At 44.9% G+C, this 26,828-nt stretch overlaps 1 protein-coding gene across 6 annotated transcripts in view; it reads left to right on the plus strand.

Moving 5' to 3' along the window:
• Window positions 1–24,924, plus strand: part of NUMB (NUMB endocytic adaptor protein) — a 283,524-nt gene extending 258,600 nt beyond the window's left edge. For 4 of the 6 annotated variants that reach the window (XM_029598697.1, XM_029598700.1, XM_029598699.1 and 1 more), the window contains 3 exons: window positions 2,497–2,643; window positions 18,736–18,879; window positions 22,996–24,924. In XM_029598697.1, coding sequence (XP_029454557.1) covers window positions 2,497–2,643; window positions 18,736–18,879; window positions 22,996–23,711 — 1,007 coding nt within the window. In that variant the 3' untranslated portion in view covers window positions 23,712–24,924. The remainder of the gene's footprint in view (window positions 1–2,496; window positions 2,644–18,735; window positions 18,880–22,995) is intronic. The other 2 variants (XM_029598702.1, XM_029598703.1) reach the window with 1 other exon arrangement.
• Window positions 24,925–26,828: the final 1,904 nt, after the last annotated feature.

Genomic DNA, 26,828 nt, shown 5'->3' on the forward strand with positions numbered 1-26,828 from the left:
AAAAATGGTACTTTAAAAAAAAAAGTAGAAAAGGGGATTTGAGCTTCTAAACTGTATCATGTGTTCAAGACATATTACTTTGAAACTGATTGAAAACTGTGCCTGTAAGGTGCTACTCTCTTCTGTGCTGCCAGCTGATCTTTTCAGTTTTGCTTACCAGGGACAAATAGATGCAATTGTGGTAAGCTCTTCTCAGACTAGGGTGTTGCTTGCAGTATTCAGCCTCTTTTTGGCCTTCCCTTCCCCTTGCCTTGTCTAGAGTACTCCCTTGGTATTGGTAAATTTTGACTCTGTACAGTGAATTAGCCATGCTCACTTCTAATAGAAATATGCATTCCATCTCCATTTTAAACTTTTTACCTTACCATAAAGCTCTTTATGGGCATTGTAGGGATAGGTGAGGAGGCTGAGATGAGAGATGGGATTGGCATGGGTTGGGGACCTAGGTTGAGGGGTGTTTGAGAGGGTAGTAGCATGGGTGGTTGTGGAGAAAAGTGAGAGCAGGGATTGACTGGTATGGAGTGAGGAGGAGAGGGCATCCAGGGGTGGAAGAGATAATGAGGGATTGGAAGAGAAGGAGATACAGGGAGGAGCATTCTTTGAGGGCGAGCAGTATGAAGGGATCTGAGAATAAGCTTTGACATTGAGGAGAAAGGGAAAGAAGGACTCTGGATTAGGGGTTAACAGGACGAGGACTGGGAGAGAGCAGTGATATATTTCCACTGTGCAAGATTTGGGCTGGGTACAGCACTGAGCCACATGAGTTGGGAGCGCCTCAGTTTCTGTCTACACATCCCATTTCCCCACCCAAAAAAGGCAAAAAAGAAACAAATTAACCAGGCATACAGGTTGGAAAACTACCGTATTATTCGCTCCATAAGACGCACCTAGGATTCAGAGGGGGGAAATTAAAAAAAAAAAAAATGGTGTGCTAAACCGGCTCCTGTGCTCCTACCATGTGACAGGGGCCGACCAATGGCACCGGTAGCCCCTGTGACATAGTAAGGGCAAAGGGCCATCAGCACCATTTTGATTACTGGCAGCCGACGGCCCAAATGCAGGAGATCGCTCCCGGACCCCCGCTGAACCACCAGGGGCTTTTGGCAGGTCTTGGGGGGGGGGGGGGGGAGTCAGGAGGGTGGGGGTGGTTGTAGTTAGGCTTTTTTTTTTTTTAAATATTTGCTCTATAAGACGCACAAACATTTTCCCCCATCTTTGGGGGGGGAAAAAGTGTGTCTTATGGAGCAAAAAATATGGTAATTTATTTTCATAAAGTAAAATAAAATGTACTTTATTCAGTATGAAAAACTGCAAATTTATGCAAATGTGCCACAGAATCTATGCCCAAAGAAAAAACATGTCATGTATAGATGTGGGTAGAGTTTACCTTCATACGATAGGACCTCGAGGTGGTTCCACTATCGTGTCTGTGAGCCAACAATGGCTTCTAATCATTAGGTAACTCTACCAGAATGGTTAAATATTGTTATAATCCACAAACGCTGCACTTATCTCATATTAACTCAGTCTGTCTTGAGCTGCCCGACACCACGGTGTTTCGGAGCTGCGGCTCCTTCTTCAAGGGCGGGACGTTGGAACGAGAAACTGCTAAATTATTGCAGAATGATGCTGTTGCGGCGTTGTCGAAGACGTGGACTAGGCGTTAGTGTGGCGGTCAAGAATGCTCCGAGAGTTTGAAGCGGCTGGTTCTTGAGCGGCTGCTTTCACTAAGGCCTTAGTGAAAGCAGCCGCTCAAGAACCAGCCGCTTCAAACTCTCGGAGCATTCTTGACCGCCACACTAACGCCTAGTCCACGTCTTCGACAACGCCGCAACAGCATCATTCTGCAATAATTTAGCAGTTTCTCGTTCCAACGTCCCGCCCTTGAAGAAGGAGCCGCAGCTCCGAAACACCATGGTGTCGGGCAGCTCAAGACAGACTGAGTTAATATGAGATAAGTGCAGCGTTTGTGGATTATAACAATATTTAACCATTCTGGTAGAGTTACCTAATGATTAGAAGCCATTGTTGGCTCACAGACACGATAGTGGAACCACCTCGAGGTCCTATGTATGAAGGTAAACTCTACCCACATCTATACATGACATGTTTTTTCTTTGTGTATATATTATCATGTTATGAGATATTGGGTCTACATTTCAGTACAGAATCTATGCCTGCAGGATATTGGGAGAAGGGGGGCTGCAGCCCCATGCTAAGTCCCAAATTCATTATCACTGAGCTTTATATTTCCTGATGCAGGGATTCTCAACCCAATTCTTGGGGCAAAACTAGCCCTGGCTAGGTATGTCTTGAGGATGGGATTGAGAGCCCCTGTTCTAATTCTAAGTTTGAGATGTCATGCATGTTAAATAGAATTGACATAAAGGGGAGTACAAGTCGCAAGTATAGCTCATGTCTCACTTCAGTGTTTGGAGCTTCTAATGACAGTGTCCCTTTATTTTGCACTTTTAATGTATATATCTTAACTTTCAGTCCCTGAGCTGGAAGGCGAAGCAGACAGCATTAGCTTCCTGTGTTCTCAGATCACTAATACTTTCAGTGTACCAGAGGACCCCTTCTCTTCTGCTCCCATGACAAAACCTGGCACAGCTGGTGCACCTCAATCTCCTGCCTTCCAAGGTTTGTAACCTCTTAAGCCTGCATGGATAGTGCAAAATGTTATCTCAGTTGTTACAGCTTTCTTTTCTAGCTGTATATAATAGACTAATGACTCTGTGCCATTTAGCTCAACTAGTTTACCTTCATAATTCAAAATTTTCTGTTTATCTTAATCTTCATATAAAAATGCCTCTTAAATGTAAATGTTAACCTTTGGTAGACACTATTTTTTCTTATCTTAAGACTGATTGTGAAGTGGATGTATCTGATACATTTATTTACCGTAGTTTGTTTTTCATTTGAAAACAATTTTTTAGGTGATAAATACAGGTTTCTGGGCAGGTGATGGCCAACACAAATACAAAATATTTTTAAAAGCTGCATCACTTCTCTGAGGATTCTATAGAGCTCAGTGTGCTGTGGCGATCAAAAAAAGCAAACAATGTTAGGAATTAAGACGGGAATGGCAAAACGATGGATGTCATAATGCCTCTGTATTGATCCATAGTGAGACCACATCTTGAATACTGTGTACAATTCTGGTCACCACATCTCAAAAAAGATATAGTTGCACTGGAGAAAGTGCAGAAAAGGGCAACCAAAATAAGTGGCATGGAACTGCTGCCCTATGAGGAAAGGCTAAAGAAGTTAGGGCTGTTCAATTTGGAGAAGAGATGACTGAGGGGGGGGGGATATGATAGAGGTCTACAAAATTATGAAAGGACTTGAACAAGTTAATGTAAATCGGTTATTTACTCTCTCAGATAATAGGACACTCCATGAAATTAGCAAGTAGCCCATTTAAAACAAATAGAAGAAAATTCTTTTTCAATCAGTGCATAGTTAAGCCCTGGAATTCATTGCCAAAGGATGTGGTTATGGCAGTCAGTGTAACTGGGTTTAAAAAAGGTTTGGATAAGTTCCTAGAGGAAAAATCCATAAACTGCTATTAATTAATAACATCAGATGCTGGAGATTTATTTAATGTTTGGGTACTTGCCAAGTACTTGTAACTTGGATTGGCCACTGTTGGAGACAGGATACTGGGCTTGATGGACCCTTTGTCTGACTCAGTATGGCATATCTTATGTTGTGATGTCAACACTTTGCTCAAGTGCCTATAGTCATTTATTCTTTGATTGCAACTTGTGCTTGGGAAATTTGAATAAAACATAAGTACAAAGAATGCGACTCAGCAATATCTTCTAGCAGTATCCGCTAGTATATTGACTGTCAATTTACTATGAAACACAGGTACAATCATTCTATGTGGCCAGAATTTTATACTAATAACAGTCATTAGAATTTGCTTATATCAACTTGTAATTGCCTGACTCAAAATGCTTTTTATTCCACAATGGAGTACAGATAGCACTCTTTTGGAAAGCATTTCCAATGAGAAACTTATAAAGTTAGTACAGATGCTCATATGGAACTCAAGATATTTAACTTAAAATTGAGTTAAAATCATTAAAGACCTCAATTTCACCTTGCAGCAGTTTTGTAATTGAGGGCCAGGTGTACTAAACATTTTTCCCATAGGCACAAAATAGGAAAAAAAGGTTTTAATACATCTGGCCCTTTGTATCTGTGGGGAAAAATGCTTAGTACATAGCCTGGAGTTTGTTAAACATTAGCCTAGCTCCACTAGTCTTGGCCACTTATCTAGTTTTTACAAGTTAGTTCAATGAAGAGTAACAACTCTCATAAACTTCTCATATTCCCTTTTTTAACAGCTTGGAAATTATCTCATAATATATCAGTTCTCCTGCTTTGTGCATCTACTGATAGATCTGCACCATTTTTTATTTCAGTTTTTGGCTAGTACAATTCAAACAGCCAGGAGTAGTTGCAAGGCAAGACCTTTAGATGAACTTAGGCCGTTCCAGAATTCTTATTAACTCAGTAAAAGGAAGTTTGCTTACCGTAAATGGTGTTTTCCATAGATAGCAGAGTGAATGAGCCATGTTGATAGGGTGCAACATCCTCCAGTGGCACGGATTGGAATCTTCTCCAATAATAGAGCTTTTTCTGCTCATGCGCGGGAGTTCACACGTACGTACCTCAGTCGTCATAAATAGCTTGGGTCAGTTGGTATGCAAAGTATGCATTATGTCTTTCCAAGTTTTCATAGTCTGCCAGGGAGTTGGGTGGATTCGCATGGCTCATTCACTCTGTCTACGGAAAACACCATTTACAGTAATTAAACTTGCTTTTTTCTGTTGATAAGCGAGTGAATGAGCCATGCTGATTGGGGAGTCCCAAGCTGAGGGCTGCCACTTAGAGCAGCATAGAGACATTTAGGCTATAATCTGCAACCCGATCACCTAGGTGGCAGTCTCTGCACACTTGAATTCTGGCTAAGATGGCTCACCCAACTAAAGTGTCCGACTCAGAGAGTTTATCAAGGCAATAGTGTACTGTGAAGGTATGAATTGATGACCATGTTGCAACTCTCAGATGTCTGTAATGGGAACGTGTCTCAAGTGTGCCAGTGAGGTTGCTATGGCCCTTATTTGGTATGCCTTCACTTTTCCAGGAAGAGAAGTGGAAGACATAGCATGGCAGTAGCAGACGCAACTCATCAACCAGTTAGCTAAGGTTCTTTTGGAAACGGTCACTCCCAAATTGTTAGGATTGTAGGAGATGAATAGTTGAGATCTCCAGTGAGCCTGCATCCTTGCTATGTAATAAGCCAGGGTTCACTTACAATCAAATGTATGCAAAGTCTTTTCCCTTTGCAAAGTATGGGGTTTTGGAAAGAACGTTGGGAGAGCAATAGATTCATTTAAATGAAAGGCCAACACCACTTTTGGCATAAATTTTGGGTGAGGCCACAATAGCACTTTATCACGGAAGAACTGAAGATATGGTGGAAAATGGACCAAGGCTTGCAGTTAAGTAATTCATTGGGCGGATGTAATTGCCACTAGGAATAGTACCTTCCAAGTGAGGAACTTTAGTTCAGCCATAGCCAGGGGTTTGAATGGACTGGACATGAGGGCAGTTAACACTATGTTCACATCCCATGAGATTGGAGGTTTCTATATTGGTGGGTGATTGTGTAAGAGTCCTTTCATGAAGCGAGATACTAATGGATGCATTGCGATGGAGTTCCCATCTACGGGATGATAGTATGCTGCAATGACACTCAGATGGACTCTAACTGATGAAGTCTGGAGACCTGTCTGAGTCAAGTGGTATAGGTAGTTGAGTAGGAGCTTTGGGGAGCAATGAAACGGGTTATGTGATTGTTCCTGGCACCAAAGCACATAACGGAACCATTTGAAGGAGAAATTATGGTAAGTGGAGGCTGTCTGAGAAGAGAGGAGAATGTTCTGAACCGCTGTTGGGCGGTCCAAGGGTTCGAAGACTTGGCACTCAATCTGCAAGCGGTGAGGTAGAGAGAGGAGAGAAGGGGGTACAGAAGAGTTCCCCTGTCTTGCGTCAGAAGTGTCAGTTGACAACCCAGAGGTCTGGGTGGTCGCATTGATAGTTGTATTAGATATGCAAACCATGGTTATCTCAGCCATGCTGGGGCAAGGAGAATCATGTCTGCTTTGTCGTGGATGCACTTCTGAACCGTGTGGGTTATGAGTGGGATTGGCGGGAAGTCCCTCAGACCACGAGAGGAGAAAAGCATCCTGGGTTATCCTGTTCAGACAGGGAAGGATAGAGCAGATGGCCTCCACCTTTACGTTGTACTGGGTCGTAAACAGGTCTATGGAAGGTGTTCCCCACTCAATGAAGAAACTGCCACATTTTGGTCAAGGAACCACTTGTGTGGATGGAACACTCTGCTGAGCTTGTCTGTTTGCGTGTTCACTACTCCTGGGAGATGCATTGCCAGAAGGTGTATGGCCCACTTGGTCGCCCATTCCCAAGTCAGTAGCTTCCTTGCAAAATATCAGCGAACCTGATCCATCTTGCTTGTTTATGTAAAACATTGCAATTTGGTTGTCCCTATGGATCATTATTGTTTTTCCCATTAGGAAATCTTCGAACACCACTAGGGCTTTGTGAATAACTCTCAGCTCTAGAAGGTTGATCTGGTAGGAGGACTCTTCAGGGGACCACAGGCCATGGGTTTGATAGTGTGCACCCCAGCCCATGGTGGAAGCATCTGATGGGTCAGAGGTTGAAGAGGAGCTCCCTATGTTAGAGATTTCAGACATAGCCACCAGTACATGTCCTCGTTCATTGAAGCTGTGATCATTATTTTGGTGGACAAGGGTTGAGATCCTTGAGTCCATTGCCTTTTAGTCCCAACTGCAACCGTCTCGTTCGCAGTCGGGTGAAAGGAATTGCAGCCACCATATGGCCTAGGAGCTTCAGAAGTAAACGCACAGTGGCTCTGGACTTGCTCTGTAAGTATAATGCCAGGAGCTGGAGGCGTTTTGTTCTGTCTTTGGGCAGGAAGGCCCTCTCTTGGATGGAATCTCTCTTTGTTCCTATAATTTGTGGTATCTGGGCTGGCTGAAGAATGGATTTCTTGTAGTTCACGAGGAAACTCAGGCCTTTGAGACAGTGAATGGTTGTTTGGAGATCTCTTTGAAGATCCTGATGATTGGGAGATGCTATTAGTCAATCATCCAGATATGGGAAGATTCATAAGCCCTTTCGGTGAAGGTACACCATAGCTACTGCTAAACTCTTTGTGAAAACTAGTGGGACAGATGAGAGACCAAACGGAAGAATTTTTTGTTGGTAATAGGATTGTCTATTTGGAAGCACGGGTAACGCCAGCAGGAAGGGTGAATCGGAATATGCGGATAGGCATCCTTGAGATCGAGGGAGCACATCCAGTTTCCCTGTTAAATAAAGGGGAGGATGGTCTTTAAAGTTGTCATTTTGAATCTCTCCCTCTTGAGTGTTTTGAGTGGGCGAAGATCTAGTATGGGACGCAAGTCTCCTGTGCACTTGGGGATGAGGAAGTATTGTGAATAAAATCCTGTACTTTGGCGATATGGTTGAATGCACTGAATCGCCTTCTGTGTTAACAATTTACCCACTTCCTGCTGTAAGAGAGTAATCTGGTCGAGATGCTTGATCAGCAGGAGTAAACGGGGTAAGTGAAGGGGGGACTTGAATTGCAAGTGGTACCCCTGCCAGATTATATTCAAAACCCATCTGTTGAAGTAATTTTGGACCATGCTTCCCAATGATTGGAGAGTGTTCCTCCTGCTGGGATGACCATAGTTGGGTTGGGCTTCAGTGACTGCAGCGTGGACCCCCTCAAAAACCTTGCTGACCCTTGGGTGTAGTTTGCTGAGTGGCTTTTGTTGCCTACAATCCCATGGGCGTGCTCTTTGCGCAGTTTGCGGTATTTGTGCATGAGGCTGCTGATAGGACTGTTGATAAGTGCTGGGTTTGTACTGTGAGTACTGCCTGTAGGATTTCTGTGGATAGTACGTTTTTTTGTACTCTGAGAATGGACGTTTGGCTATTGAGGAATGATCGCCTATTAAAGTGAGGGATTGCACTGCTATATTTTGTTCCTTAATTTGCGCCACTGTTTCACAGAGCTTATCTCCAAATAGGTTGTCACCCAGATATGGGAGATCTGACAGTTTGTCGTGGACATCTTCCCTAATTGATCTCGCTCATAGCCAAGATGTTCTATGAGCTGCTATTGCAGATGCCAAGGCTCTGGAGGTAGTTTTGAATGCTTCACAGACTAAGCAGACTTGATGATTCCTTCCTCAAGGTCAATTAAAGGTTGAAGAGTGATCTGCTCCCCCATGTCAGAGCACACAAAATGCTTCAGGAGTAGTAAGCATTTGTATATATATAGAATTGGTGTTGCTGGATATGAGAGGCAAGCATTGAGTTTTGAAGACTTTATTCGCAAAGTCATCTAGTATCTTGTTATCCTTCCCCAGAGGGGAGATGGCATGGAGTTTCGACTTTCTTGCTTTCCTCATAGCTGACTCAACCACTACTGACGTGTGGGAGGTGAACCAGCCCATAACACTGAGATTTTTTAAGGCAGTATTTTAGGTCCAGCTTCCTGGCTACTGGTAAGTTGGAGTGAGGAGATTCCCAGGATTTAAGGAGGACTGATTCTAGTACTAAATGAGGAGGCAAAGCTGCTGGCTCTGAAGGGACATCTAGTATCTTTAAGAGCCCAAAGACTTCTTTACGGGGTCTGTGATCTTTCAAATTTCTATATTAAGCAAGGTTCCCATTTTTTCCACAAATTTTGGATATGTGAGATCCTCAGATGGCGAGGTATGATCCAGAGGGTCCTCTGGTTTGTCCGAAGGGAGGCCAGTAGAAGTGGGAGACAAGGAAGGTGATTGAACTGGAGTAGGGAAATCTGGCCTCTCTGCCTCCTCCTCCTGATCAGGGGGCGCTTTGTGTGACTCCAGACTTCTTGGACTTTTTCTTGGAGAGTGTTCACTGATCATCGGAGAGACTAATTCTTGGTGAGACTTGCGATTCTCTGAGCTTGGGATGTGAAACCTTGGAGGACTGACCTCCGGATGGTGAGGCAAAAAAACCCAGATAGAATGGCCAATATTTGTTGCATGACCTCTGTAGATCTATGTCCTAGAGACCTTGAGAATGAACATTGTGCAACAGCAGATGGAGACACCAAATGGCGGCTCATGCATGGCTGCCCAGCTGCTTTGTAGATATGAGACTGGAGAGTGAAAGTGTTTAAAAGCTAGTAGTGCCTTCACCATCTTAGGTCTGGGAGATAGTGGTTCCTGAAGCTGAGATACTGCATGTCGTCTTCTGGATTCACGTGATAAGCCTGAATATACTTGTTGACTGTGGTGAGGTCCCAAGGAGATAATGGAGGGGGATTTGGCCCGTGGTAACAAAGACCTGGGTTTGAAAGGTCTATAGAAGGGGCTGCATGTCCACTACAACTTCTTGGTCCTGGGATGTCTGATCTCTAGAGGAGTTCTGAGGATCTCTAGCCATTGGCTTCTGTTGGTGTTGAAACCTCGGGGCTAGACCTGGTGATAGGTCATGATGTTCGAGATCCTCTTGTGGGAGTTTCAAGAATCTTGACTGAATCATTGGAAGCAATTTTGCGGCATGTGGAATGAGTTCGCATAGTGCTGTTGGCTGTTTTGTATCGTGTTTGTGTTTCATCCGACCCTTTGAGTCATGAGTCAACACAGATAAATGGATGTTCAAGGCAGGCTTCTCTTTAGACGAGGCCGATGTCTCACAGGATGATGCAGTGAAGTGTGGGATGGTAAAGGCGTCACACATGATGCTGCTACATCACAAGATGACGCAGATGCTTCTTGCCAGGGTGCGCTGTGTGGCGCCGGTCCTGTTTTGGCACGCTCTGGGGGCCGGTGGGTGGGTTTGCCTTGCGTCAAAGTGGACTGCTTTGCCGGTGCTGGGTGAGCCTCTGAAGCACTAGCTTTTTAAAAGTTGGGCCTGGTTTCAGGTGATTTGTGATTTTTTTTTTTTTTTTCTTTTTTTACTGAGTCGGGTCCTTCATGGAAGCTCTTTTTCGGACCTCTTTTGCAGCTCGAGGCTTGGGGCCCTGTAAAGATTGAATCGAGTGCTATGGGGAGGGTGCATAGCTACCTGAGTGCAAAGAGGTTGCTTCCCCACGAATCCTGGCAGTCTTTTCAGTCCTTTGCCTCTGGGCCCGAGGGTCATAAGTCCGCAGTCCCTACAGGAAACCTGGTCATGCTCCAGACTAAGGCAGAAATAACAGTAATTGTGTCCGTCCGTGGAGGACATGATGTGCCCACAGGAGCAATATTTGAAGCCCGGGACCTTCTTTGTTGACAACGCGGAAAAAAACAGACCTGAGCCGTTGATGACTGAGGTACGTGCACGGCAACTTCCACGCATGAGCAGATCATAAAGCTCTGCAATTGGAGAAGATTCCAATGCGCACCACCAGAGAATGTCGCACCCAATCAGCATGGCTTATTCACTCGCTTATCGACGGAAAAAAATAAATTGGAGCCAAGCACCAGCTCAGTTTCTGTTAAATTGTATGTTTCCTTAGCAGTAGCTTCCCAATATCTCTTAATCCACAAGCATTTGCATTACATGTGGAAGAAATCTTCCTCTTAATCATATTTTCTCCAACATTTAGAATCTGAACTAATTCCCATATGATTAAGCTTGGCCAGGGTCTGATGTGAATGATTCTCTATTTTGAATTGTAATTCTCTACACAAGGGAATAAATGAACACTTAATTCACCTTAAACATAAATTTAAAAACTAAATAAATTAACTACTCTCAGAGATCTATTTCACAGTCAACAACTTGAGGGAAAATCTGTTCTTGGTTAATGTTCACCTTATTTAATATGTAAACTAGAGTGTGTGTGTATTTAATATCACTAAAGTCATCAGTAGTGTATAGTTCTAGTTCACATGTTGAGCTTGTAGAAAATTAGTCTTTGTAGGTTGTGTGATGATACCTTTTGAAGGACTGTAGTGAATTGACTGCATTCAGCTTCTAAGAAGGCACTGGGTTAACATGCTGTGGTAAGACAGTGACTATATGGCCACATTGGGCTTTTAAGAAGACGGAGGTAACCTGCATGTGTTGAACACTGTCAGCACCCATTCTTCAATGGGGATGGGAAGGTTAGATATTTTGAACAATGGCCTTGCTGGTTTTGGTGGCTGTGTGGATTGTTAGGAAATCTTGGTGCTAGCACATAGAGGGGAATCTAGGTATTGGATTAAGTGTTGGTCTTATAAGAATCAAAAAGGAAGGAAAAGCAGAAATGGCCTACCAATGGAGGTGGTCAAGATACATTAAGAGATTCTGGGCACGGTATGGAGGACAGTGTTAGGTAAGGGCTGAAGAATCAGGTAAAAGATGTGGGAGTGGGGAACTGGTGTTGGTGTGTGGGGGGTATGTTGTATTGTTATCTAAACAGAATGGAAGAATCTCAAAGGGATAGACTGGATGGTCCAATTGAGGTTTTTTGTGTGCCAAAAGGACCAAAAGAAAGATGTTTGTCCTTCTAAAAGTATCACAACATACAGAGACTGAAGCTCATTTGTCACAAGTTAAATCTGTCGTATTTTGCTTTGTTGAGAAAGTACTTGGCAAGAAATATGAGGATAGCCAGCCTTGATGCGAAATATAAATAGTGGTGGTAAACCGTTGATTTAATGTTAGAGTAATAGAATTTAAACAAGTTGGTTTGTTCAGATCTTTGCTTTTTAGAAATGAGTATACCATTCCCTCCTATTCATTTGAGCATAGGGTCTGTTTATGCCTAGATCTTAACCATTGCTAGTCAAGAGATAATCATGAGCTTCCTTATGCATGCAATCTTTGGGCTAATATATATTTTCTAACTTTTACATTCTTCATACTACAACTTCTTGCATTATAATTGTGACTGAAAATATTTATCTGCTATCTTATGTTCTTGAATTCATCTGAGCTGGCAGTTTGGAATTTTTCAATAAAGCCTGGGAGGAGAGCAGAGGACCAGATGTCACCTTCTGTGAGAGAGAATGCATGAAACAGGAACTATTTTGAAATCAATTTATTGGCATTTGTTTAACCAAACATACAACAGGGAAGCATTCTTCTCCTAGGACAAGCAGAATGGTAGACCTCACATATGGATGACATCATCTGATGGAGCCCAGCAAGGAAAACATTTATCAAAGTTTCTAGAAACTTTGGCCAGCAGACTGAGCATGCCCAGCCTGCCACTATCCGCACGTCCACGCAAGGTCCCACTTCAGTCTCTTCTTTCCCAAGGTGAAGTTGCCTCGCAGTTTGTGGAGCTCCGCTTTTTTTCGAGTTTTCTCTCTAATTTTTCGAGTTTTTGCTATAATCCTCGTTGGGTCCCCCTTTGCGGTCGGTGCCCTCCTGGTTCGGTAGGTTATTTTTCGATTCTTACTCGTTCTTGCGGTCGATTCTTGACTCTCCCACCTCTGGGTGCCCGTTGGCCATCGACCTCGCTCCGGGTCTCTTTCATGGCTTCGACCGGTTTTCATCGGTGCCCCCAGTGCTCGCGGACTATGTCCATCACGGACCCGAATGAGGTTTGCATCCTCTGCCTGGGGGCCTCTCACGATGTCTATGGATGTCGTCTATGCGAACAGATGACAACCAAGAGGCGTTATGCGTGCCTCAACAAAATGGAGAAACGTTTTGGGACCCCGAAATCCTCCACTCTTGCGTCGGTTGCTTTGATGCCCAAGGATTGGGGGGAGCCGTCCCCATCTCTTACTCTCGCGGTCCCTTTCATCTCCACCCCCAAGGACCGAGGAGAGGGAGATCGATCCACGGTGGTCTCTCCCCTACCCCAGACCTCGGGGTCATCGATCTCCTCAGCACCGATCCCAGAAGCACTGACACCGGTCACCTTCCCGACATGGCTCCGGTTCCGGGAATGGCATCGGCGGCCATTGAGCCATCATCAGAGCGGCTCCAGCCACTGGAGACCTCATCCTTCAGCGCCTCCAGTAGCCCGAGGCGTTCCCCATCAAACTGGTGCTGGGAGCTGAGCCACATTGGGGACCCGAGGATGAGCTGGCGACACCTCATTCCCCTCCATCAGTCCTGACCACTCAGGACTTCCAGGAGGAGTTGGATCGCAGGGTGCAGTTGGCGTGCTCAAAGCGCTGCAAGGTGTTGAGATACCGGTGCCACCGGCCCCTATGCCAGTGCCTGAGCCTCCGCCATCGATGCTGGCACCCCTGCTGGAGCATCTGGACGTCCGTCTCGGTGCCCTGTGATGCAACCGGTGCCAGAGAGGCCATTGATGCCCTCCACCGGAGCGATCCCAATTCCTAGGTCCTCTGAAGAGGATGAAGCCTCCAGGACCGGGCGCCCTTCTCCCACGGTTCCCCGAGCTGCTGCCAGGCCCTTCCAGCTTGCCACGGCCAATGATCCCCTCGATGCTGGGGGATCCATTGGTGCCGTCATTGCCCCTCGAAGCCCAGGGTCGAAAACCCTTATGGCCCTCACTCTCGGCGTCCTATCCCAAGTGAGGAAGAGGGTCCTTATGAACCTTGGGGTGATGACTCCAGAGATGAATACTCCAACAACATGCTCTCGGAGCCTTCAACCCCAGAGGAATGGCGCCAGTTCCTGCCGGAGGACCTGTCGTTTGCAGGATTCATTAGGGCTGTGGCTGAGGCCATCCCCTTTCAACTCCTTATGGAGGAGGATGCGCTCCACAAGATGCTGGAGGTTCTCCAGTTCATTGACGCTCCTAAAGAGATTGTGGCAGTTCCGATCCATGACATTTTTAAAGAACTCCTCCGCATGTGGGAGCACCCCATTTCCGACTCTCCAGTAAACAGAAAGGCCGATACCACCTACTTGGTGCAACAGACCCTGGGGTTCGAAAGGAGGCAGCTCCCCCACCAGTCCATAGTAGTAAAGTCCGCCCTTAAGGTCCGGCATTCCCACACCCATGCCTCCGCTCCCCTGGGATGTGAGCATAGGGAGCTTGATGCCATAGGGAAAAAGATCTTCCAAGGTGCTATGCTGGTCGCCCGCATTGCTGCTTACCAACTTTACATGACTCAATATAACCACAATCTCTGGAAGCAAATCCAAGATTTTGCGGAGGGTCTCCCCCAGCAGCAGCAGCAGCAGGAAACGCTTGCCGCCATTGCCTCGCTGGGTCTGCAAGCAGGGAAATGAGGTGCGCTCCACCTACGATGTTTTTGAAACTGCAGCCTGCTTAGCAGCCGTAGGCATCGACGCCAGATGGATGGCATGGCTCAGACCTCCAGCCAGAGGTCCAGGATAGGCTCACCGATCTCCCCTGTACAGGCGAGAATCTGTTCAGGGACAAGGTCCGGGACGCAATGGCACAGCTAAAGGACCATCGTGACACCCTTCAGCAGCTGTCTGCTAGTCCCTTAGAGGGGCCATCCTTGGCCAGGAAATCCTCCAGGCCTGGCTTTCATAAGCCCTTCTACCAGCAGAGAAAATATTATGCTCCGGCTGCTCGGACGCGCATGCCCTGGACCAGTTCTAAGGGTCGCCCCTGCCAGCAGTGGGCCCCCAGACCCAAATGGCCCCCCAGCAAACCCTGGCCATGGGCTTTTGACTGGCGGCGAGAGAGCAAAAGTCAGTTGATAGTTCCCCTAGTACTCGATCCATTAGTGGCAGGCTTCTCAGCTTCGCCAGACGCTGGGAGGAGATCATAGTGGACCGCTGAGTTCTTTCCATCGTACGTCAGGGGTACCGTCTGCACTTCAGCTGGCTCCCGGAGAACTCTTCCTCATGTCCATCGTGGGGTTCATCTGCCCACTTTGTCGTTCTTTAACAAGAACTCTCCGCCCTTCTTACAGCAGGCGCAGTAGAACCGGTCTCTCGCAAACAGCAGGGCCGGGGGTTCTATTCGAGGTATTTCCTCATCCCAAAAAGAAATGGCAGCCTACATCCCATCCTTGACCTTAGGTTGTTGAACAAGTTTCTCGTAAGAGAAAAATTCAAGATGGCCTCCCTGGGCACGCTGATCTCCCTCCTCCAAAGAGAGGACTGGATTTGCTCTCTTGACCTGAAGAAGGCATACGCACAAATTGCGATCGTCCCCAGCCACAGGAAGTACCTCCGCTTCATGGTGGGGAATGCACATTTTCAGTACAGCGTGCTGCCCTTTGGGCTGGCATCAGCCCCCCGCGTTTTCACCAAATGCTTGGTGGTAGTGGCTGCTTACCTCAGGCATCGGTCGGTCCATGTGTTCCCATACCTGGACGACTGGCTAGTCAGGAGCAACTCCCGCTCTGGGGCCTTGCAAGCTCTGGCCCTGACGGTTCATACCCTGCAGGCTTTGGGGTTCGTGATCAACTTCCCAAGTCACACCTCTGCCCATCCCTGCAGCTGGACTTCATAGGCACCAGGTTGGACACAACACAAGCGAAAGCTTTCTTGCCCAAGGATCAGGCGGTTGCCCTCTCCGCGCTGGTCACCCTTATCCGAAATAGCCTACTATGCCGCCTGCTGGGCCACATGGCAGCCTCCCTTAGCCCACCTCCGCATGCAGACTCCTCAGTGGGTCTTGCAGTCTCAGTGGCAGCAAGCATCCCAGGATCTAGAGGCTCTGGTCACAGTTACGGACCCTCTCAAGCTATCCTTGGCCTGGTGGGAAGCCCTCCCCAATCTAGAACGCGGACTTCCCTTCCAGCCTGCGCCACCCCAGGTGACCCTCACCACTGATAAGTCTCCTCAGGGGTGGGGAGCCCACACAGACGGCCTGCACACTCAAGGCCTTTGGACCGCCGCCGAAGCTCCAAATAAACTTTCTGGAGCTTCGGGCGATTCGGTATGCCCTGTGGTCATTTCGGGATCAGTTGTCATCCAAGGAGGACCTGATCAGGACAGACAACCAGGTCGAGAAGTAGTACATCAACAAACAGGGCAGCACAGGCTCGTTCCTCCTCTGCCAGGAGGCAGTGCAGGTTTGGAACTGGGCCCTCTCCCAAGGGATACATCTATGAGTGACCTACCTGCAGGGCACCTCAATACATTGATAGACCATCTCAGCCGATCCTTCCAGCCACAGTAGAGGCCAACTTATTCTGTCACTGGGGTGCGCCAGACGTGGACCTGTTCGCCTCCCCTCTCAATCACAAAGTGAGCAAGTTCTGCTCCCTAGTAGCGGGGAACGGCCAACCAGCCCACGATGCCTTCTCTCTTCACTGGGGGCAAGGCCTCCTGTATGCATACCCACCTCTCCCGCTCCTCTTGAAGACCCTGTCAAAATTTCAGGAGGACGGGTGGACCATGATCCTCGTGTCACCCTCCTGGCTTCGGCAGGTTTGGTTTCCACTCCTACGGACCCTGTCGGTGTGTGCACTCATTCCGTTGGGGATGGCGCCCGACCTCATAACGCAGAACCAGGGCACCCTGCACCACCCAAATCTCCGGGCGCTAGCCCTCATGGCTTGGATGTTGAGCACCTGATCCTCCAGCCAATACAGCTCTCGGACTGTGGTCCTGATCAGTCTCGGAAACCTTCGACTAGAATGTCCTACATCTCCAAGTGGAAACATTTCTCCATGTGGTGCGGAGGCATGGGTTGGACCTCTTCTCCTGCCCTCTTCCCCAGCTGCTGGACTGTCTAAGTCCCCGGCTGTGGATCCTATCTAAGTCTGGGCTACAGATCAGTTCCGTCAGAGTACACCTTAGCACTGTTAGCGCGTACCACTGCAGTGTTGCTGGCATGCCGGTTTCGGTCCAGCCCCTGGTTGGCCGCTTCATGCAGGGAGCTCCTTCAATTGAAATTTCCTCTTCGGCCTCCAGCAGCGTCCTGGGACCTCAATGTGGTTTTGGCAAGGCTGATGCAGCCTCCCTTTGAGCCCCTGCAGTCCTGTGGTCTGAAGTTCCTCTCCTGGAAAGTCGTATTCCTGGTGGCGATCACTTCTCCTTACAGAATCAGCGAGCTTCAGGCCCTGGTTACGTACGCACCATACACGAAGTTCTTCCACGACCGTGGAACTGGTCTGTAGCCCAGACATAGGTGTACCACAAGTAGTCCAACAGCCGGGGAAGAGGGCAGGAGAAGGGGTCCAACCCACATTCCCACCCAGGGGAACGTGCTGTCCAAATCCTGGACTGTAAGCGGACACTGGCCTTTTACCTAGACTACACAGCGATCCACAGGCTCTTTGTGTCTTTTGACCCCAACAGGCTGGGGGCAGCGGTGGGTAAGCAAACCCTATCGAACTGGCTAGCGGATTGTATTGCTTTCTGCTATGAGCAGGCAGGCCTCCAACTGGCCAGCAGAGTGAAGGCTCACTCCGTGTGGGCCATGGCAGCATCTGTGGCCCATATGTGTATGGTCCCCGTCGCTGAAATTTGCCAGGCTGCAACATGGAGTTCTCTCCACACATTCGCAGCTCACTACTGCCTTGACAGGGATAGCCGCCAGGACAGTGCCTTTGGTCAGTCCAACCTGCGCAACCTGTTCCAGACCTGAACCCAACTCTCTCTACTCGTGCACACCGCAGTTGTGTTGTGCCCGTTGGCACCTTTTCAGCCGCTGTTGGTCCCTCTAGTGGAATGGGGCAGTCTGGAGCTCTGTACTCACCCACATGTGAGGACTATCATCCTGCTTGTCCCAGGAGAAATTGCTTACCTATAACAGGTGTTCTCCTGTGACAGCAGGATGTTAGTCCTCAGGAATCCCGTCTGCCTCCCCATGATGTTGGGTTCACCTTTGGTTTATTATTTTATTTTTTTGCTTATCAGTGTTGCTATGTTACAAGACTGAAGGGGGCAGGCTGGGCATGCTCAGTCTGCTGACCAAAGTTTCTAGAAACTTGGCACAAGTTTTCCGTGCTGGGCTCCATCGGATGATGTCGCCCACATGTGAGGACTAACATCCTGCTGTCCCAGGAGAACACATGTTACAGGTAAGCAACTGTGCTTTAACTAGGCTGAAGATAAGATTTCTCATGCTCCAAAAAACAGAGTTGTTGCTTTTTTATATTTGTTGAAATAGGGATTAAATTGAGCTTTATTTTGGAGGTGAATTGATTTGGATTAATATCGTATCATCACACAGGTGAAGGCAGCCTCTGTATAGGAGAAGCCTTGAACTGGAATGTTGGAGATTTTCATGTCCTTATAGAGATGCATTGGTAGAGCTGAATGGGGAAACCCTTTATTTATAACTGACTAGTTTTTCTTAATCCAGTGATGAAGATCTTGTTGAGCTCATGTGTTTACAGTTCAAAAGATATAGAATTAACTGATTACTGGGTGCCACTATCAGTGAGATGTCATACCTTTTCATTTAGAAGTTGTGCCTTATGAATGCCACATCGGGTATTTGTGTCGTAGGTTCATTATTCCTATATTAGTTCACGTTCAGAATTTTACTACATTTGAGCTTAAGTAGGCATCTGCTTTCCTTTTGTGATGTACACACATTTAGGTTATCTTGGAACATTTGTGACCTGTGTTTCTTACTATCATAAGAACAGTATTCTGCTTACATATTAACTGTTTTTTCCAGTTGCTTGTGGGAGAGTTCAATATAAAAGCATGCATAACTCCTATTGACCTTTCACTCTGATTTTGTAACGAGTGTTGGTTTGCAATGGCATAATCCTCTAAAACTCCTGTTAATTGCATGTCTGACATGAATTAACTGCGCTGATATCTGCTCCCATTTTTTAGTTAATGGCACTGCATCTGCCTTCTGTTTGCCTGCTGCTAAACCAACCCAAGCTGCTGTAACACCTACAATGCCTGTTCGTGAAACCAATCCCTGGGCACATGCCCCTGCTGCTTCTAATACTGGAGCCGCAGTCACTCGTACTGGTAAGAGTGGGCATAAAGAGACTTTTTTGCAAGGCCTAAGCACCATAAGCTGGCATAATCGAGTAATTGTCCATGATGTTGGATAGCAGAAGAGGTTGTGTATTGAAAGATATACATTTTATATTCACAGAAAACCATCTGACTGAAGGCTGTAGAATAGGACAAAACTTATGCTGTTGTATTTATATTTCATATTTCATATTACATTCTGTCGCACATCTGTAGCATGTGCAGTATGTAGAAGGCCTCAAATGACTCCTAAAATCAATCTATAGACCATGAAAAGGTGCACATAATGTTCTTAGTCAGTATCAAAGCACAAATGGCCATTTAAAGTTAATTATCATTCAGTCCCCAAAAAAACAAACTGTTGAATAACTAATGAAATAGGGGGTTTTTTGTATATATTTTCATTTATTTAAAACAATGTCATCAGTATGGGACACTTTGTCCTGAGAGATTGAGATTTGGTGATGTAATTGTATTTCTAAAATGACAATGTTTTACAACCATCTTCTTTAGTTGGGGGTAGGTGTTTAAGCAAGAGTTCTGTACAGTATAGATATCTTGAGGTTAAAAAAAGTACTAACTGAGTCATTAAAAAGTTCACTCTTACTGTCTTCACATCTCTGACTTTTTAAAGATGTATTTAGATTTCTGTAACTCAGTTTTCCATGTAACTGCAATCATGCACAGTAATGGCTTTTGTGGGGAACTTAGTTTAGAAATGAATGAGTGGAAAAGGTATAGGAAGGTAAATGGAGAGAAATGAATGAGTAGGAAAATGAGTGAGTTGATAAAAGGAGAAAAGCAAATGTTATGTGCAGAAGGGAATTAGAGTGGTTGAGATTGGAAAAGGAAGATAAGCAGGAAAATTGAAGAGGAGCAGTAGAATAAAAAGGAATAAGGAGATTAGAGGAGAAAGGAACCACAGAAACATTATAGCCAGATTCATTTAAAATACAGTTAAAATTCACTTTCCCCGACATGAGCATGCAAAACTATAGTACTTTGTTCATGCTCTGACTGTGGTTTTTAGTTGTATGCTGCAAATAGATCAGCCTTGATTTCTCCTTTGTCAGTTATGGGCATAACATCTTCCTAAAGTATATTTTCCCAAAGTTTTAGTCAATGTAACTCCATTTTAGTACTTGAAAATTTACATGATCCCAGACAATGACCAAAACAAATTGTTGAGAGGGGCAGTCCCCCTGCTATCACTTTACTTTTGCCCTCCCTGAACTACAGCTGATCCCCTCTCTCAACCTCCATCAAGCCTTTCTCTCAACCTGCACTCCCCCTTCTTAACCTCCTCCCTTCCAGCTGATCCCCTCTTACATGCCCAGCCTCTCTTCTCTCACCCCAAAGCCCTTCTTACAACCCCCTAACTGATCCTCTGTCATCTCCTTCCTCTAACCCCATTCCCCATTTCTTCAACACACTCATCCCCGATCTCCTCTCTCTCACCTTCCAGCCTCACTGCCTCCCCTCACTCAACCCTTCTTATAGAAACATAGAAATGATGGCAAAAAAGGACCAAATGGTCCATCCAATTTGCCCAACAAGCTTATAGTAGTATGCCACGCCATACAAGTCACCCCCATACTTATCAATTTCCCAGACCATCAAAGTCAGGGCCCTTGTTGGTTGTTGTTGAGTCCAATTCCCCATTATCTTGCCGTTGAAGAGAAGAGCAATATTGGAGTGGCCTCTAAAGTATGAAGCTTATTGGTTAAGGGTAGTAACAGCCTCATCAGCAAGTTACCCCCATTCTTATTTCTTTTCCCAGACTGTAAAATTCAATGTCTTTGTTGGTTGTAGTCTGACAAGTCTGACAAGCTTTAGCTATCGCCTTGTCACATTGCTTTGCCATTTTCAGATCGCTAGACACTATCACCTCAAGATCCCTCTCTTGTCCTGTGCACAACAGCCCTTCAAAACCTCCCCCCCCCCCCCCACCCGCCCATCACATACAGCTCTTTTGGATTACCGCAACCCAGATGCATGACTCTGCACTTCTTGGCATTGAATCCCAGCTGCCATATCTTTGACCACTGTTCAAGCTTCCCTAAATCTCATTTTGTTCTCTCTGTTCTTTCTGGCGTGTCCACTCTGTTGCAGATCTTCGTATCATCCGCAAATAGACAAACTTTATCTTCTATCCCTTCCGCAAAGATATTGAACAGAACCAATCCTAACACTGATCCTGTGGTACTCCACTTAACACTGTTCTCTCTTCAGAGTAGGTTCCATTTACCATTACATGCTGTTTTCTAACCGACAACCAGTTTGTAATCCACGCCACCACCTTGGCGCTCACTCCCAAGCTTCTTATGTCCCCGAGCTTATCCCTTTTCATCCCCAGCTCCTCTTACAGCCCCATCTATCTTCTGTCATTATCCTCCCCACATACCTTCTCCAGTTAATCCTCCCTCTGAAACCCCCTGCTAGCTAATCCAACCCTCAAACACCTCCTTCAGTTGATACCTCTCTTCAAACAGCCCTCATCCCCCTATCCAAGGTCAGCAGCAAAATTTTTCTTTGGGCCCCAAGCCAATGGTGGTAGGAAGATAGTGTAAGCTGATGATCGGAGCAATATTTTTCTCTTGAGTAGGTTCAGTGGTTTGTGAGGCAAAGTGGGAAATCTCCACTGGCACCTACACACTCAGCCTTCCCATCCCCTCATTTCTGGTTCCAAACCTGACAATGATCTGCAAGCAGCAGCGGTGTTATTAATGAAAGTCAGCGTGGAGCTTCTGAACCAGTGCAAGATCACAGGCCCTGCAATGAGCATGGTTCCTCCTTGAATAGGGCTTTATTTTACCTCATGCACAAGCAGGGCCTGTGAGTGCATGCTGGCTTACAGGCCCTAAGCTGACTTCCACTACTAATGCTGCTGGTGATTGAAGAGCGCTGCTGTTTGAGGCATTTGTGACCCCACCTGAAGGTTTCATGACCCTATTTGGGGTCATGAAACCTGGGAAGCTCTTCCCTAGAGGAATATTCTCTTGTATGTGTCCTGGTAATCCTACTTTGTTCAAATACATTGAAATACAGTATTAATAATCAGGTAAGCAAACAAATTTGAAAGCAGGAGATTACCAATGAAATGTTGTCTTTAGAGGGAACAAGGGAGACATAGTTTTATTTATATATTTGATACATTGCAATTCCATTAAAAATCATCAAAGCAGTTAGAAATCAGCATATACATTTTACAAATAAAAAAGAAAATACATAAAAATATCATTTTCACAGACTAATAATCAATAAAACCATATAAGATAACTAGTAATTAAGATCAGAAATAATGGAACAAAATAACCAAATAAAACAGTAAATATTCATAAAACAATAAAAAAAAAGTTAAAAAGAAAAGTTCAAATTAATCCAATTATAAAATAAATCCAGTTGACTAGAAAATAGTAGCTGAGAATACAAATTTAAACGTCACTGTAAGCTTGGTTGAATAACCAGGCTTTCAAATTTTTTCAGAATTTTAAGTAACTTTTCTGATTCCAAATAGTTAAAGGAAAAGAATTCCAGAGGGAAGAAGCGATAAAACAGAAGGCAGATCTTTGAGTTTGTTTCAATCACTGTTTTATATTGTTAAAATTATGCATGTTAATTCCATCGGTAGCAATGAGCAGCAGTATCAGATTGCAAGACTGATCAAGAGCAAGTTTTGTTTTGTTTTTGATCGGGCAGTTTTCTCCTGCTCCTTTGTACTTCCAGCTCATTCGAAATCAGGGCTGGAATCTGGCACTAAGATCCTTAATTCACAACTACCTGGGAATTTTTCCAGCAATTTATATCCACCCCCAATATACCTAGTTTGGTCATTGCATGGATGGTTCTGGGCCGAGGGACATTCACCAGGGATCTTTCCAGAACTCTGCAATTATGGGCCTTGAATCCGGGGGCTAGATATCGCCCTTAAATAATGATCATGACTATTTCTCTCTCTCCTCACCTGAGAAGTTGTGATCACTACCTTCACAGTATCCCTAGCCCCAGCTGATCTGGGGATTGAAAAACCCAACTCGGGGGTCAAAATTGGGACTTTCCGTATCTAAGGGTAGTTTCTAATATTTTCAAAATTATTTTTTCTTTCAGGTACCGAGTGGCATGCTGGTTCTGGTACAGTGACATCTACAGTCTTCCAGGCCAATCACAAACGCACTCCCTCAGAGGCAGATCGATGGCTGGAAGAGGTAGCCAAGACTGTAAGGGCTCAACAGCAACAGTCTCCTGTACCATCTTTGACTTCACAACCATTAATTCAACCTCCACCTTCAGCCACACAGCCTGGGCAGCCTTACCCAGTACACACATTCATTGCACCTCAGTCGGTGCCAGTCACTGTTGTTCCAGTAATGCAGCCATCCTTTATCCCTGTTCAGCAATCATATACTGTGGCAAATGGAATGAATTATCCTGCTGCCAGTGTCCCTGTGGTTGGAATTACTCCTTCTCAAATGGTAGCTAATGTTTTTGGCACGGCAGGTTATTCACAAATGCCCCATCCCCATCAATCGCCAGGTCTCATTAAACAGCAGACATTCTTGCAGCATGAAGACAACAGCACCACTGCAAGCCCTTTCTTTAAGCCCACCACTCAGCATCTCAACGGCTCTGCAGCCATTAACGGGGTAGAAAGCAGTAAGTGGGCATCAAGGGACATGTGTTTGCAGGGTTCTGTGGCTGCCCAAGAAGTAGATCCATTTGAAGCTCAGTGGGCAGCACTAGAAAGCAGGTCAAAGCGCAGTAATCCATCTCCAACAAATCCCTTCTCCAGTGAGCTACAAAAGACCTTTGAGATTGAACTTTAAGCAATTCTGTGGTATGTGTATATGTTTTTTAGAATGGAGCTGGAAATAGTTGAGATCGGGTTTAAAGAAATAAAATTCAAGACCACCTCAAATCTTAAAAGTATTCAGGAGTAGTACTGGACATGCAGTGCTTCTATAAAGAGATGACAACGTCAGTTATTGGATGGAAACCAGTCCTGTGAGCATAATGAAGAAATCCATTTTTTCTGTCCCATTTCTACCTTTCTGCCGAGGAAAACAGTCACAGAAGACAACACTTGTAGCAAAGGAAGAAGATGGGAGCAGTAAGAGCATAGAAAACCATCTGTTTTTACTACACCTTTCCAAAAAATATCATGGTCCCTCCACACGAGAGAGGATTATTGATGTGCTCAACAAAGTTGTATTTGTGAGAATGTTGAGCTTTCATTTTGAGCAATGAAATGATTATATATATATGAATAACAAATTAAAAAGCCAAAATCTTTATTTTTATGCATTTAGAATATTTTAAATTGTTCAGGGTAATAAAAGTTGTACAAGCTGTATGTATTTTTGCCAAAGGATTAAAAAAAAAGGTTTAGCTTAACTGTATATAATGATTTATTGATCCTTATGCTGTGCAAAACCTGGATGTGGGAAAGAGTTGGTCTTTTCATTCTTGCATTACCCACAGTGTAAGTAGCACATTGCAAAAGCAATCATGACCAAGGAAGTCACTATATTGTATTTTTAAATGCAAGTAAATTTAAAAGCGGTATTGGCATGGTTTAAAAACCATGAAAAGTTCTGTTTTTAATTCAATCTATATAAATGTTATACATAAAAAATATATGTTGCTGCCGTTTCTTGGTCTTAAATTTCTTGTTTTTATTGGTTTTAGCACTATTGTATTCTGGAATGAATGTAATCTTACATATAGTTGCATATAAATTTAGACCACCAAGGATTATGCTGTTCCATGTTCACTTAGATCTTTGTATTTTTTTTACTTAGGTTGTTTTTCTTTATTCTTTCTTTCTCTTTTTGTTTTGTTTTGGTTTGTCAGTTTGTGAAACCTTGTAAAATTCACCACAGGTATTCCAAATTCACCCGGGAATTTTGTGAATACCATCTCATTTAATTTTACTTAAAGGTGGGCCTTAAAATCAAATGTGTTAATATATATTTGTACTGATGATTTATAATCTGCATTAACAAAAATAAATGTGGGTGGTAGAAGCTTTTGCTGACATGTTTCCTAGTTGTTTTTAGGTGCTGCGTAAACTGTTCATTCCTCACAATAGCTTTGTCTTCTCGGGATCCTCTGCATCAAGTTCAACATGTTCTGGTGCTATGGAAGCACATCATTTTTATTCTCCTTTGCACATCTATCTGAATTAGAACTGAGGTTATAACAGATGAACACTCAAGATTTTCCCCCATTTTTTTAACCCTTCTACTGTATAACCTGTCTTTACAGTGACTGTCCCTAACCAAGGGCCAGAGACTACAGCTCCATTCTAAACCTGGTATGTGTGCATTCAGAGTATGACAAGTAGGGGTCTCCACTGAGTGATTCTTGGGGCTTATTTTCCAAAGTCTGTGAATGCTGCTTACAAAGCATCCATAGCTGGAGCTAGCCAGAGAAGCAGAAGCCAGATTTGGGCATTAATCTCGTGTTTCTGACATTATAACACAAAGCATTGTCACTGTTCTGGGCCCTAGAAAGCTGATTGTGATAGTTTTTGATGATGATGGTCAAAAGTGACAATATGATTGCGGGTCATGTTTATGATGCTACAGTGCCCTGTAAAAGTCTTCACATTCTGCTGTTTAGAAAATACAAATCAAAAAAAGTAGTTTTTTACTGATCGGTACAATATACTTTACATTTTCATCATGAAAGAACAATTATGGAAATACTCCGAAAGTAATTAAGAACAGGGCCAGATTTAAAATTTTGTCACCCATAGGCAGGACCATAGACTGATGGCAGGGTTCTCCCACAGGACCTTGGGGATTTCACGACCAGAGATTGCAAAGCAGGGGAGGGTTGTTTGGCCAAAGTGTCACGATAGTGCCTCCTTGAAGTAGCAATGGTACATAGCTGTAAAGTAGGAGAAGGCTCCTCTTAGACCTGCGTATTTGGCACCTTTAAAATTTGGTGCCCTGGGCTATTGCCTATGAATAAATCCTGGCCTGGTTAAGAATAAAAAAAAAAAAAGTTTTGATTGTATAAGTCTTCACAGCCTTTGATTTAATACTTGGAGAAAGAGTGGCCTAATATAGAAATGAGCTAAGAGCCAGGGAAGCCAGGATTCAAATCCCTCTTCTGCCAAGAAGTACAGAGTCATGCATTTGGGGTATGGTAATCCAAAAAAGCAGTATGTGATGGGGGGGGATTGATGTGCATGGACCAAGAGAGAGGGATTTTGGGGTAATAGTATCTGGAGGTCTGAAGATAGCGAAGCAATATTACAAGGTGATAGCTAAAGCCAGAAGAATGCTGGGCTGCATAAAAAGAGGAATAAGCAGTAAGAAAAAGGAGGTGATAGTGCCCTAGTACAGGTCCTTTGTGAGGCCTCACTTGCAGAATTGTGTTCAATTCTGGAGGCCATATCTCAAGAGGGACAAAGAAAGGATAGATGCAGTTCAGAGAAGAGCATCCAAAATGGTGTGGCTCTGCATGAGAAGACCTATGAGGAGAGGATGAAGGATCTGAATATGTATATCCTGGAAGACAGGAGGTGCAGGGTAGATATGATATAGACATTCAGATACCTAAAAGGTTTTAGTGATGCATATTCAACAAACCTTTTCCTTCGGAAAGAAATCTGTAGAACTAGGGGCCACGAAATGAAACTCCAGGGAAGACTACTCAGAACCAACGTCAGGAAATATTTCTTCACGGAGAGGGTGGTGGATGCCTGGAGTGCCCTTCTGGAGAAGGCGATGAAGATTAAACCTGTGAAAGAATTCAAAGTGGTATGGGATAAACACTGTGGATCCCTAAAGGCTTGAGGATGGCAATGAAGAAAAGAATACATGGGGTAACTTGCTGGTGTAGCAGTTACTACTCTTAACCAATAAGCCTTCAGACTCTTGATGCAACTCCATCATGGCTCTCTGCTTCAACGGCAAGGTATAACGAGGAAT

The sequence above is a fragment of the Rhinatrema bivittatum genome, chromosome 4 (assembly GCF_901001135.1).
Source record: "Rhinatrema bivittatum chromosome 4, aRhiBiv1.1, whole genome shotgun sequence".
In the NCBI taxonomy this organism is placed as follows: domain Eukaryota; kingdom Metazoa; phylum Chordata; class Amphibia; order Gymnophiona; family Rhinatrematidae; genus Rhinatrema; species Rhinatrema bivittatum.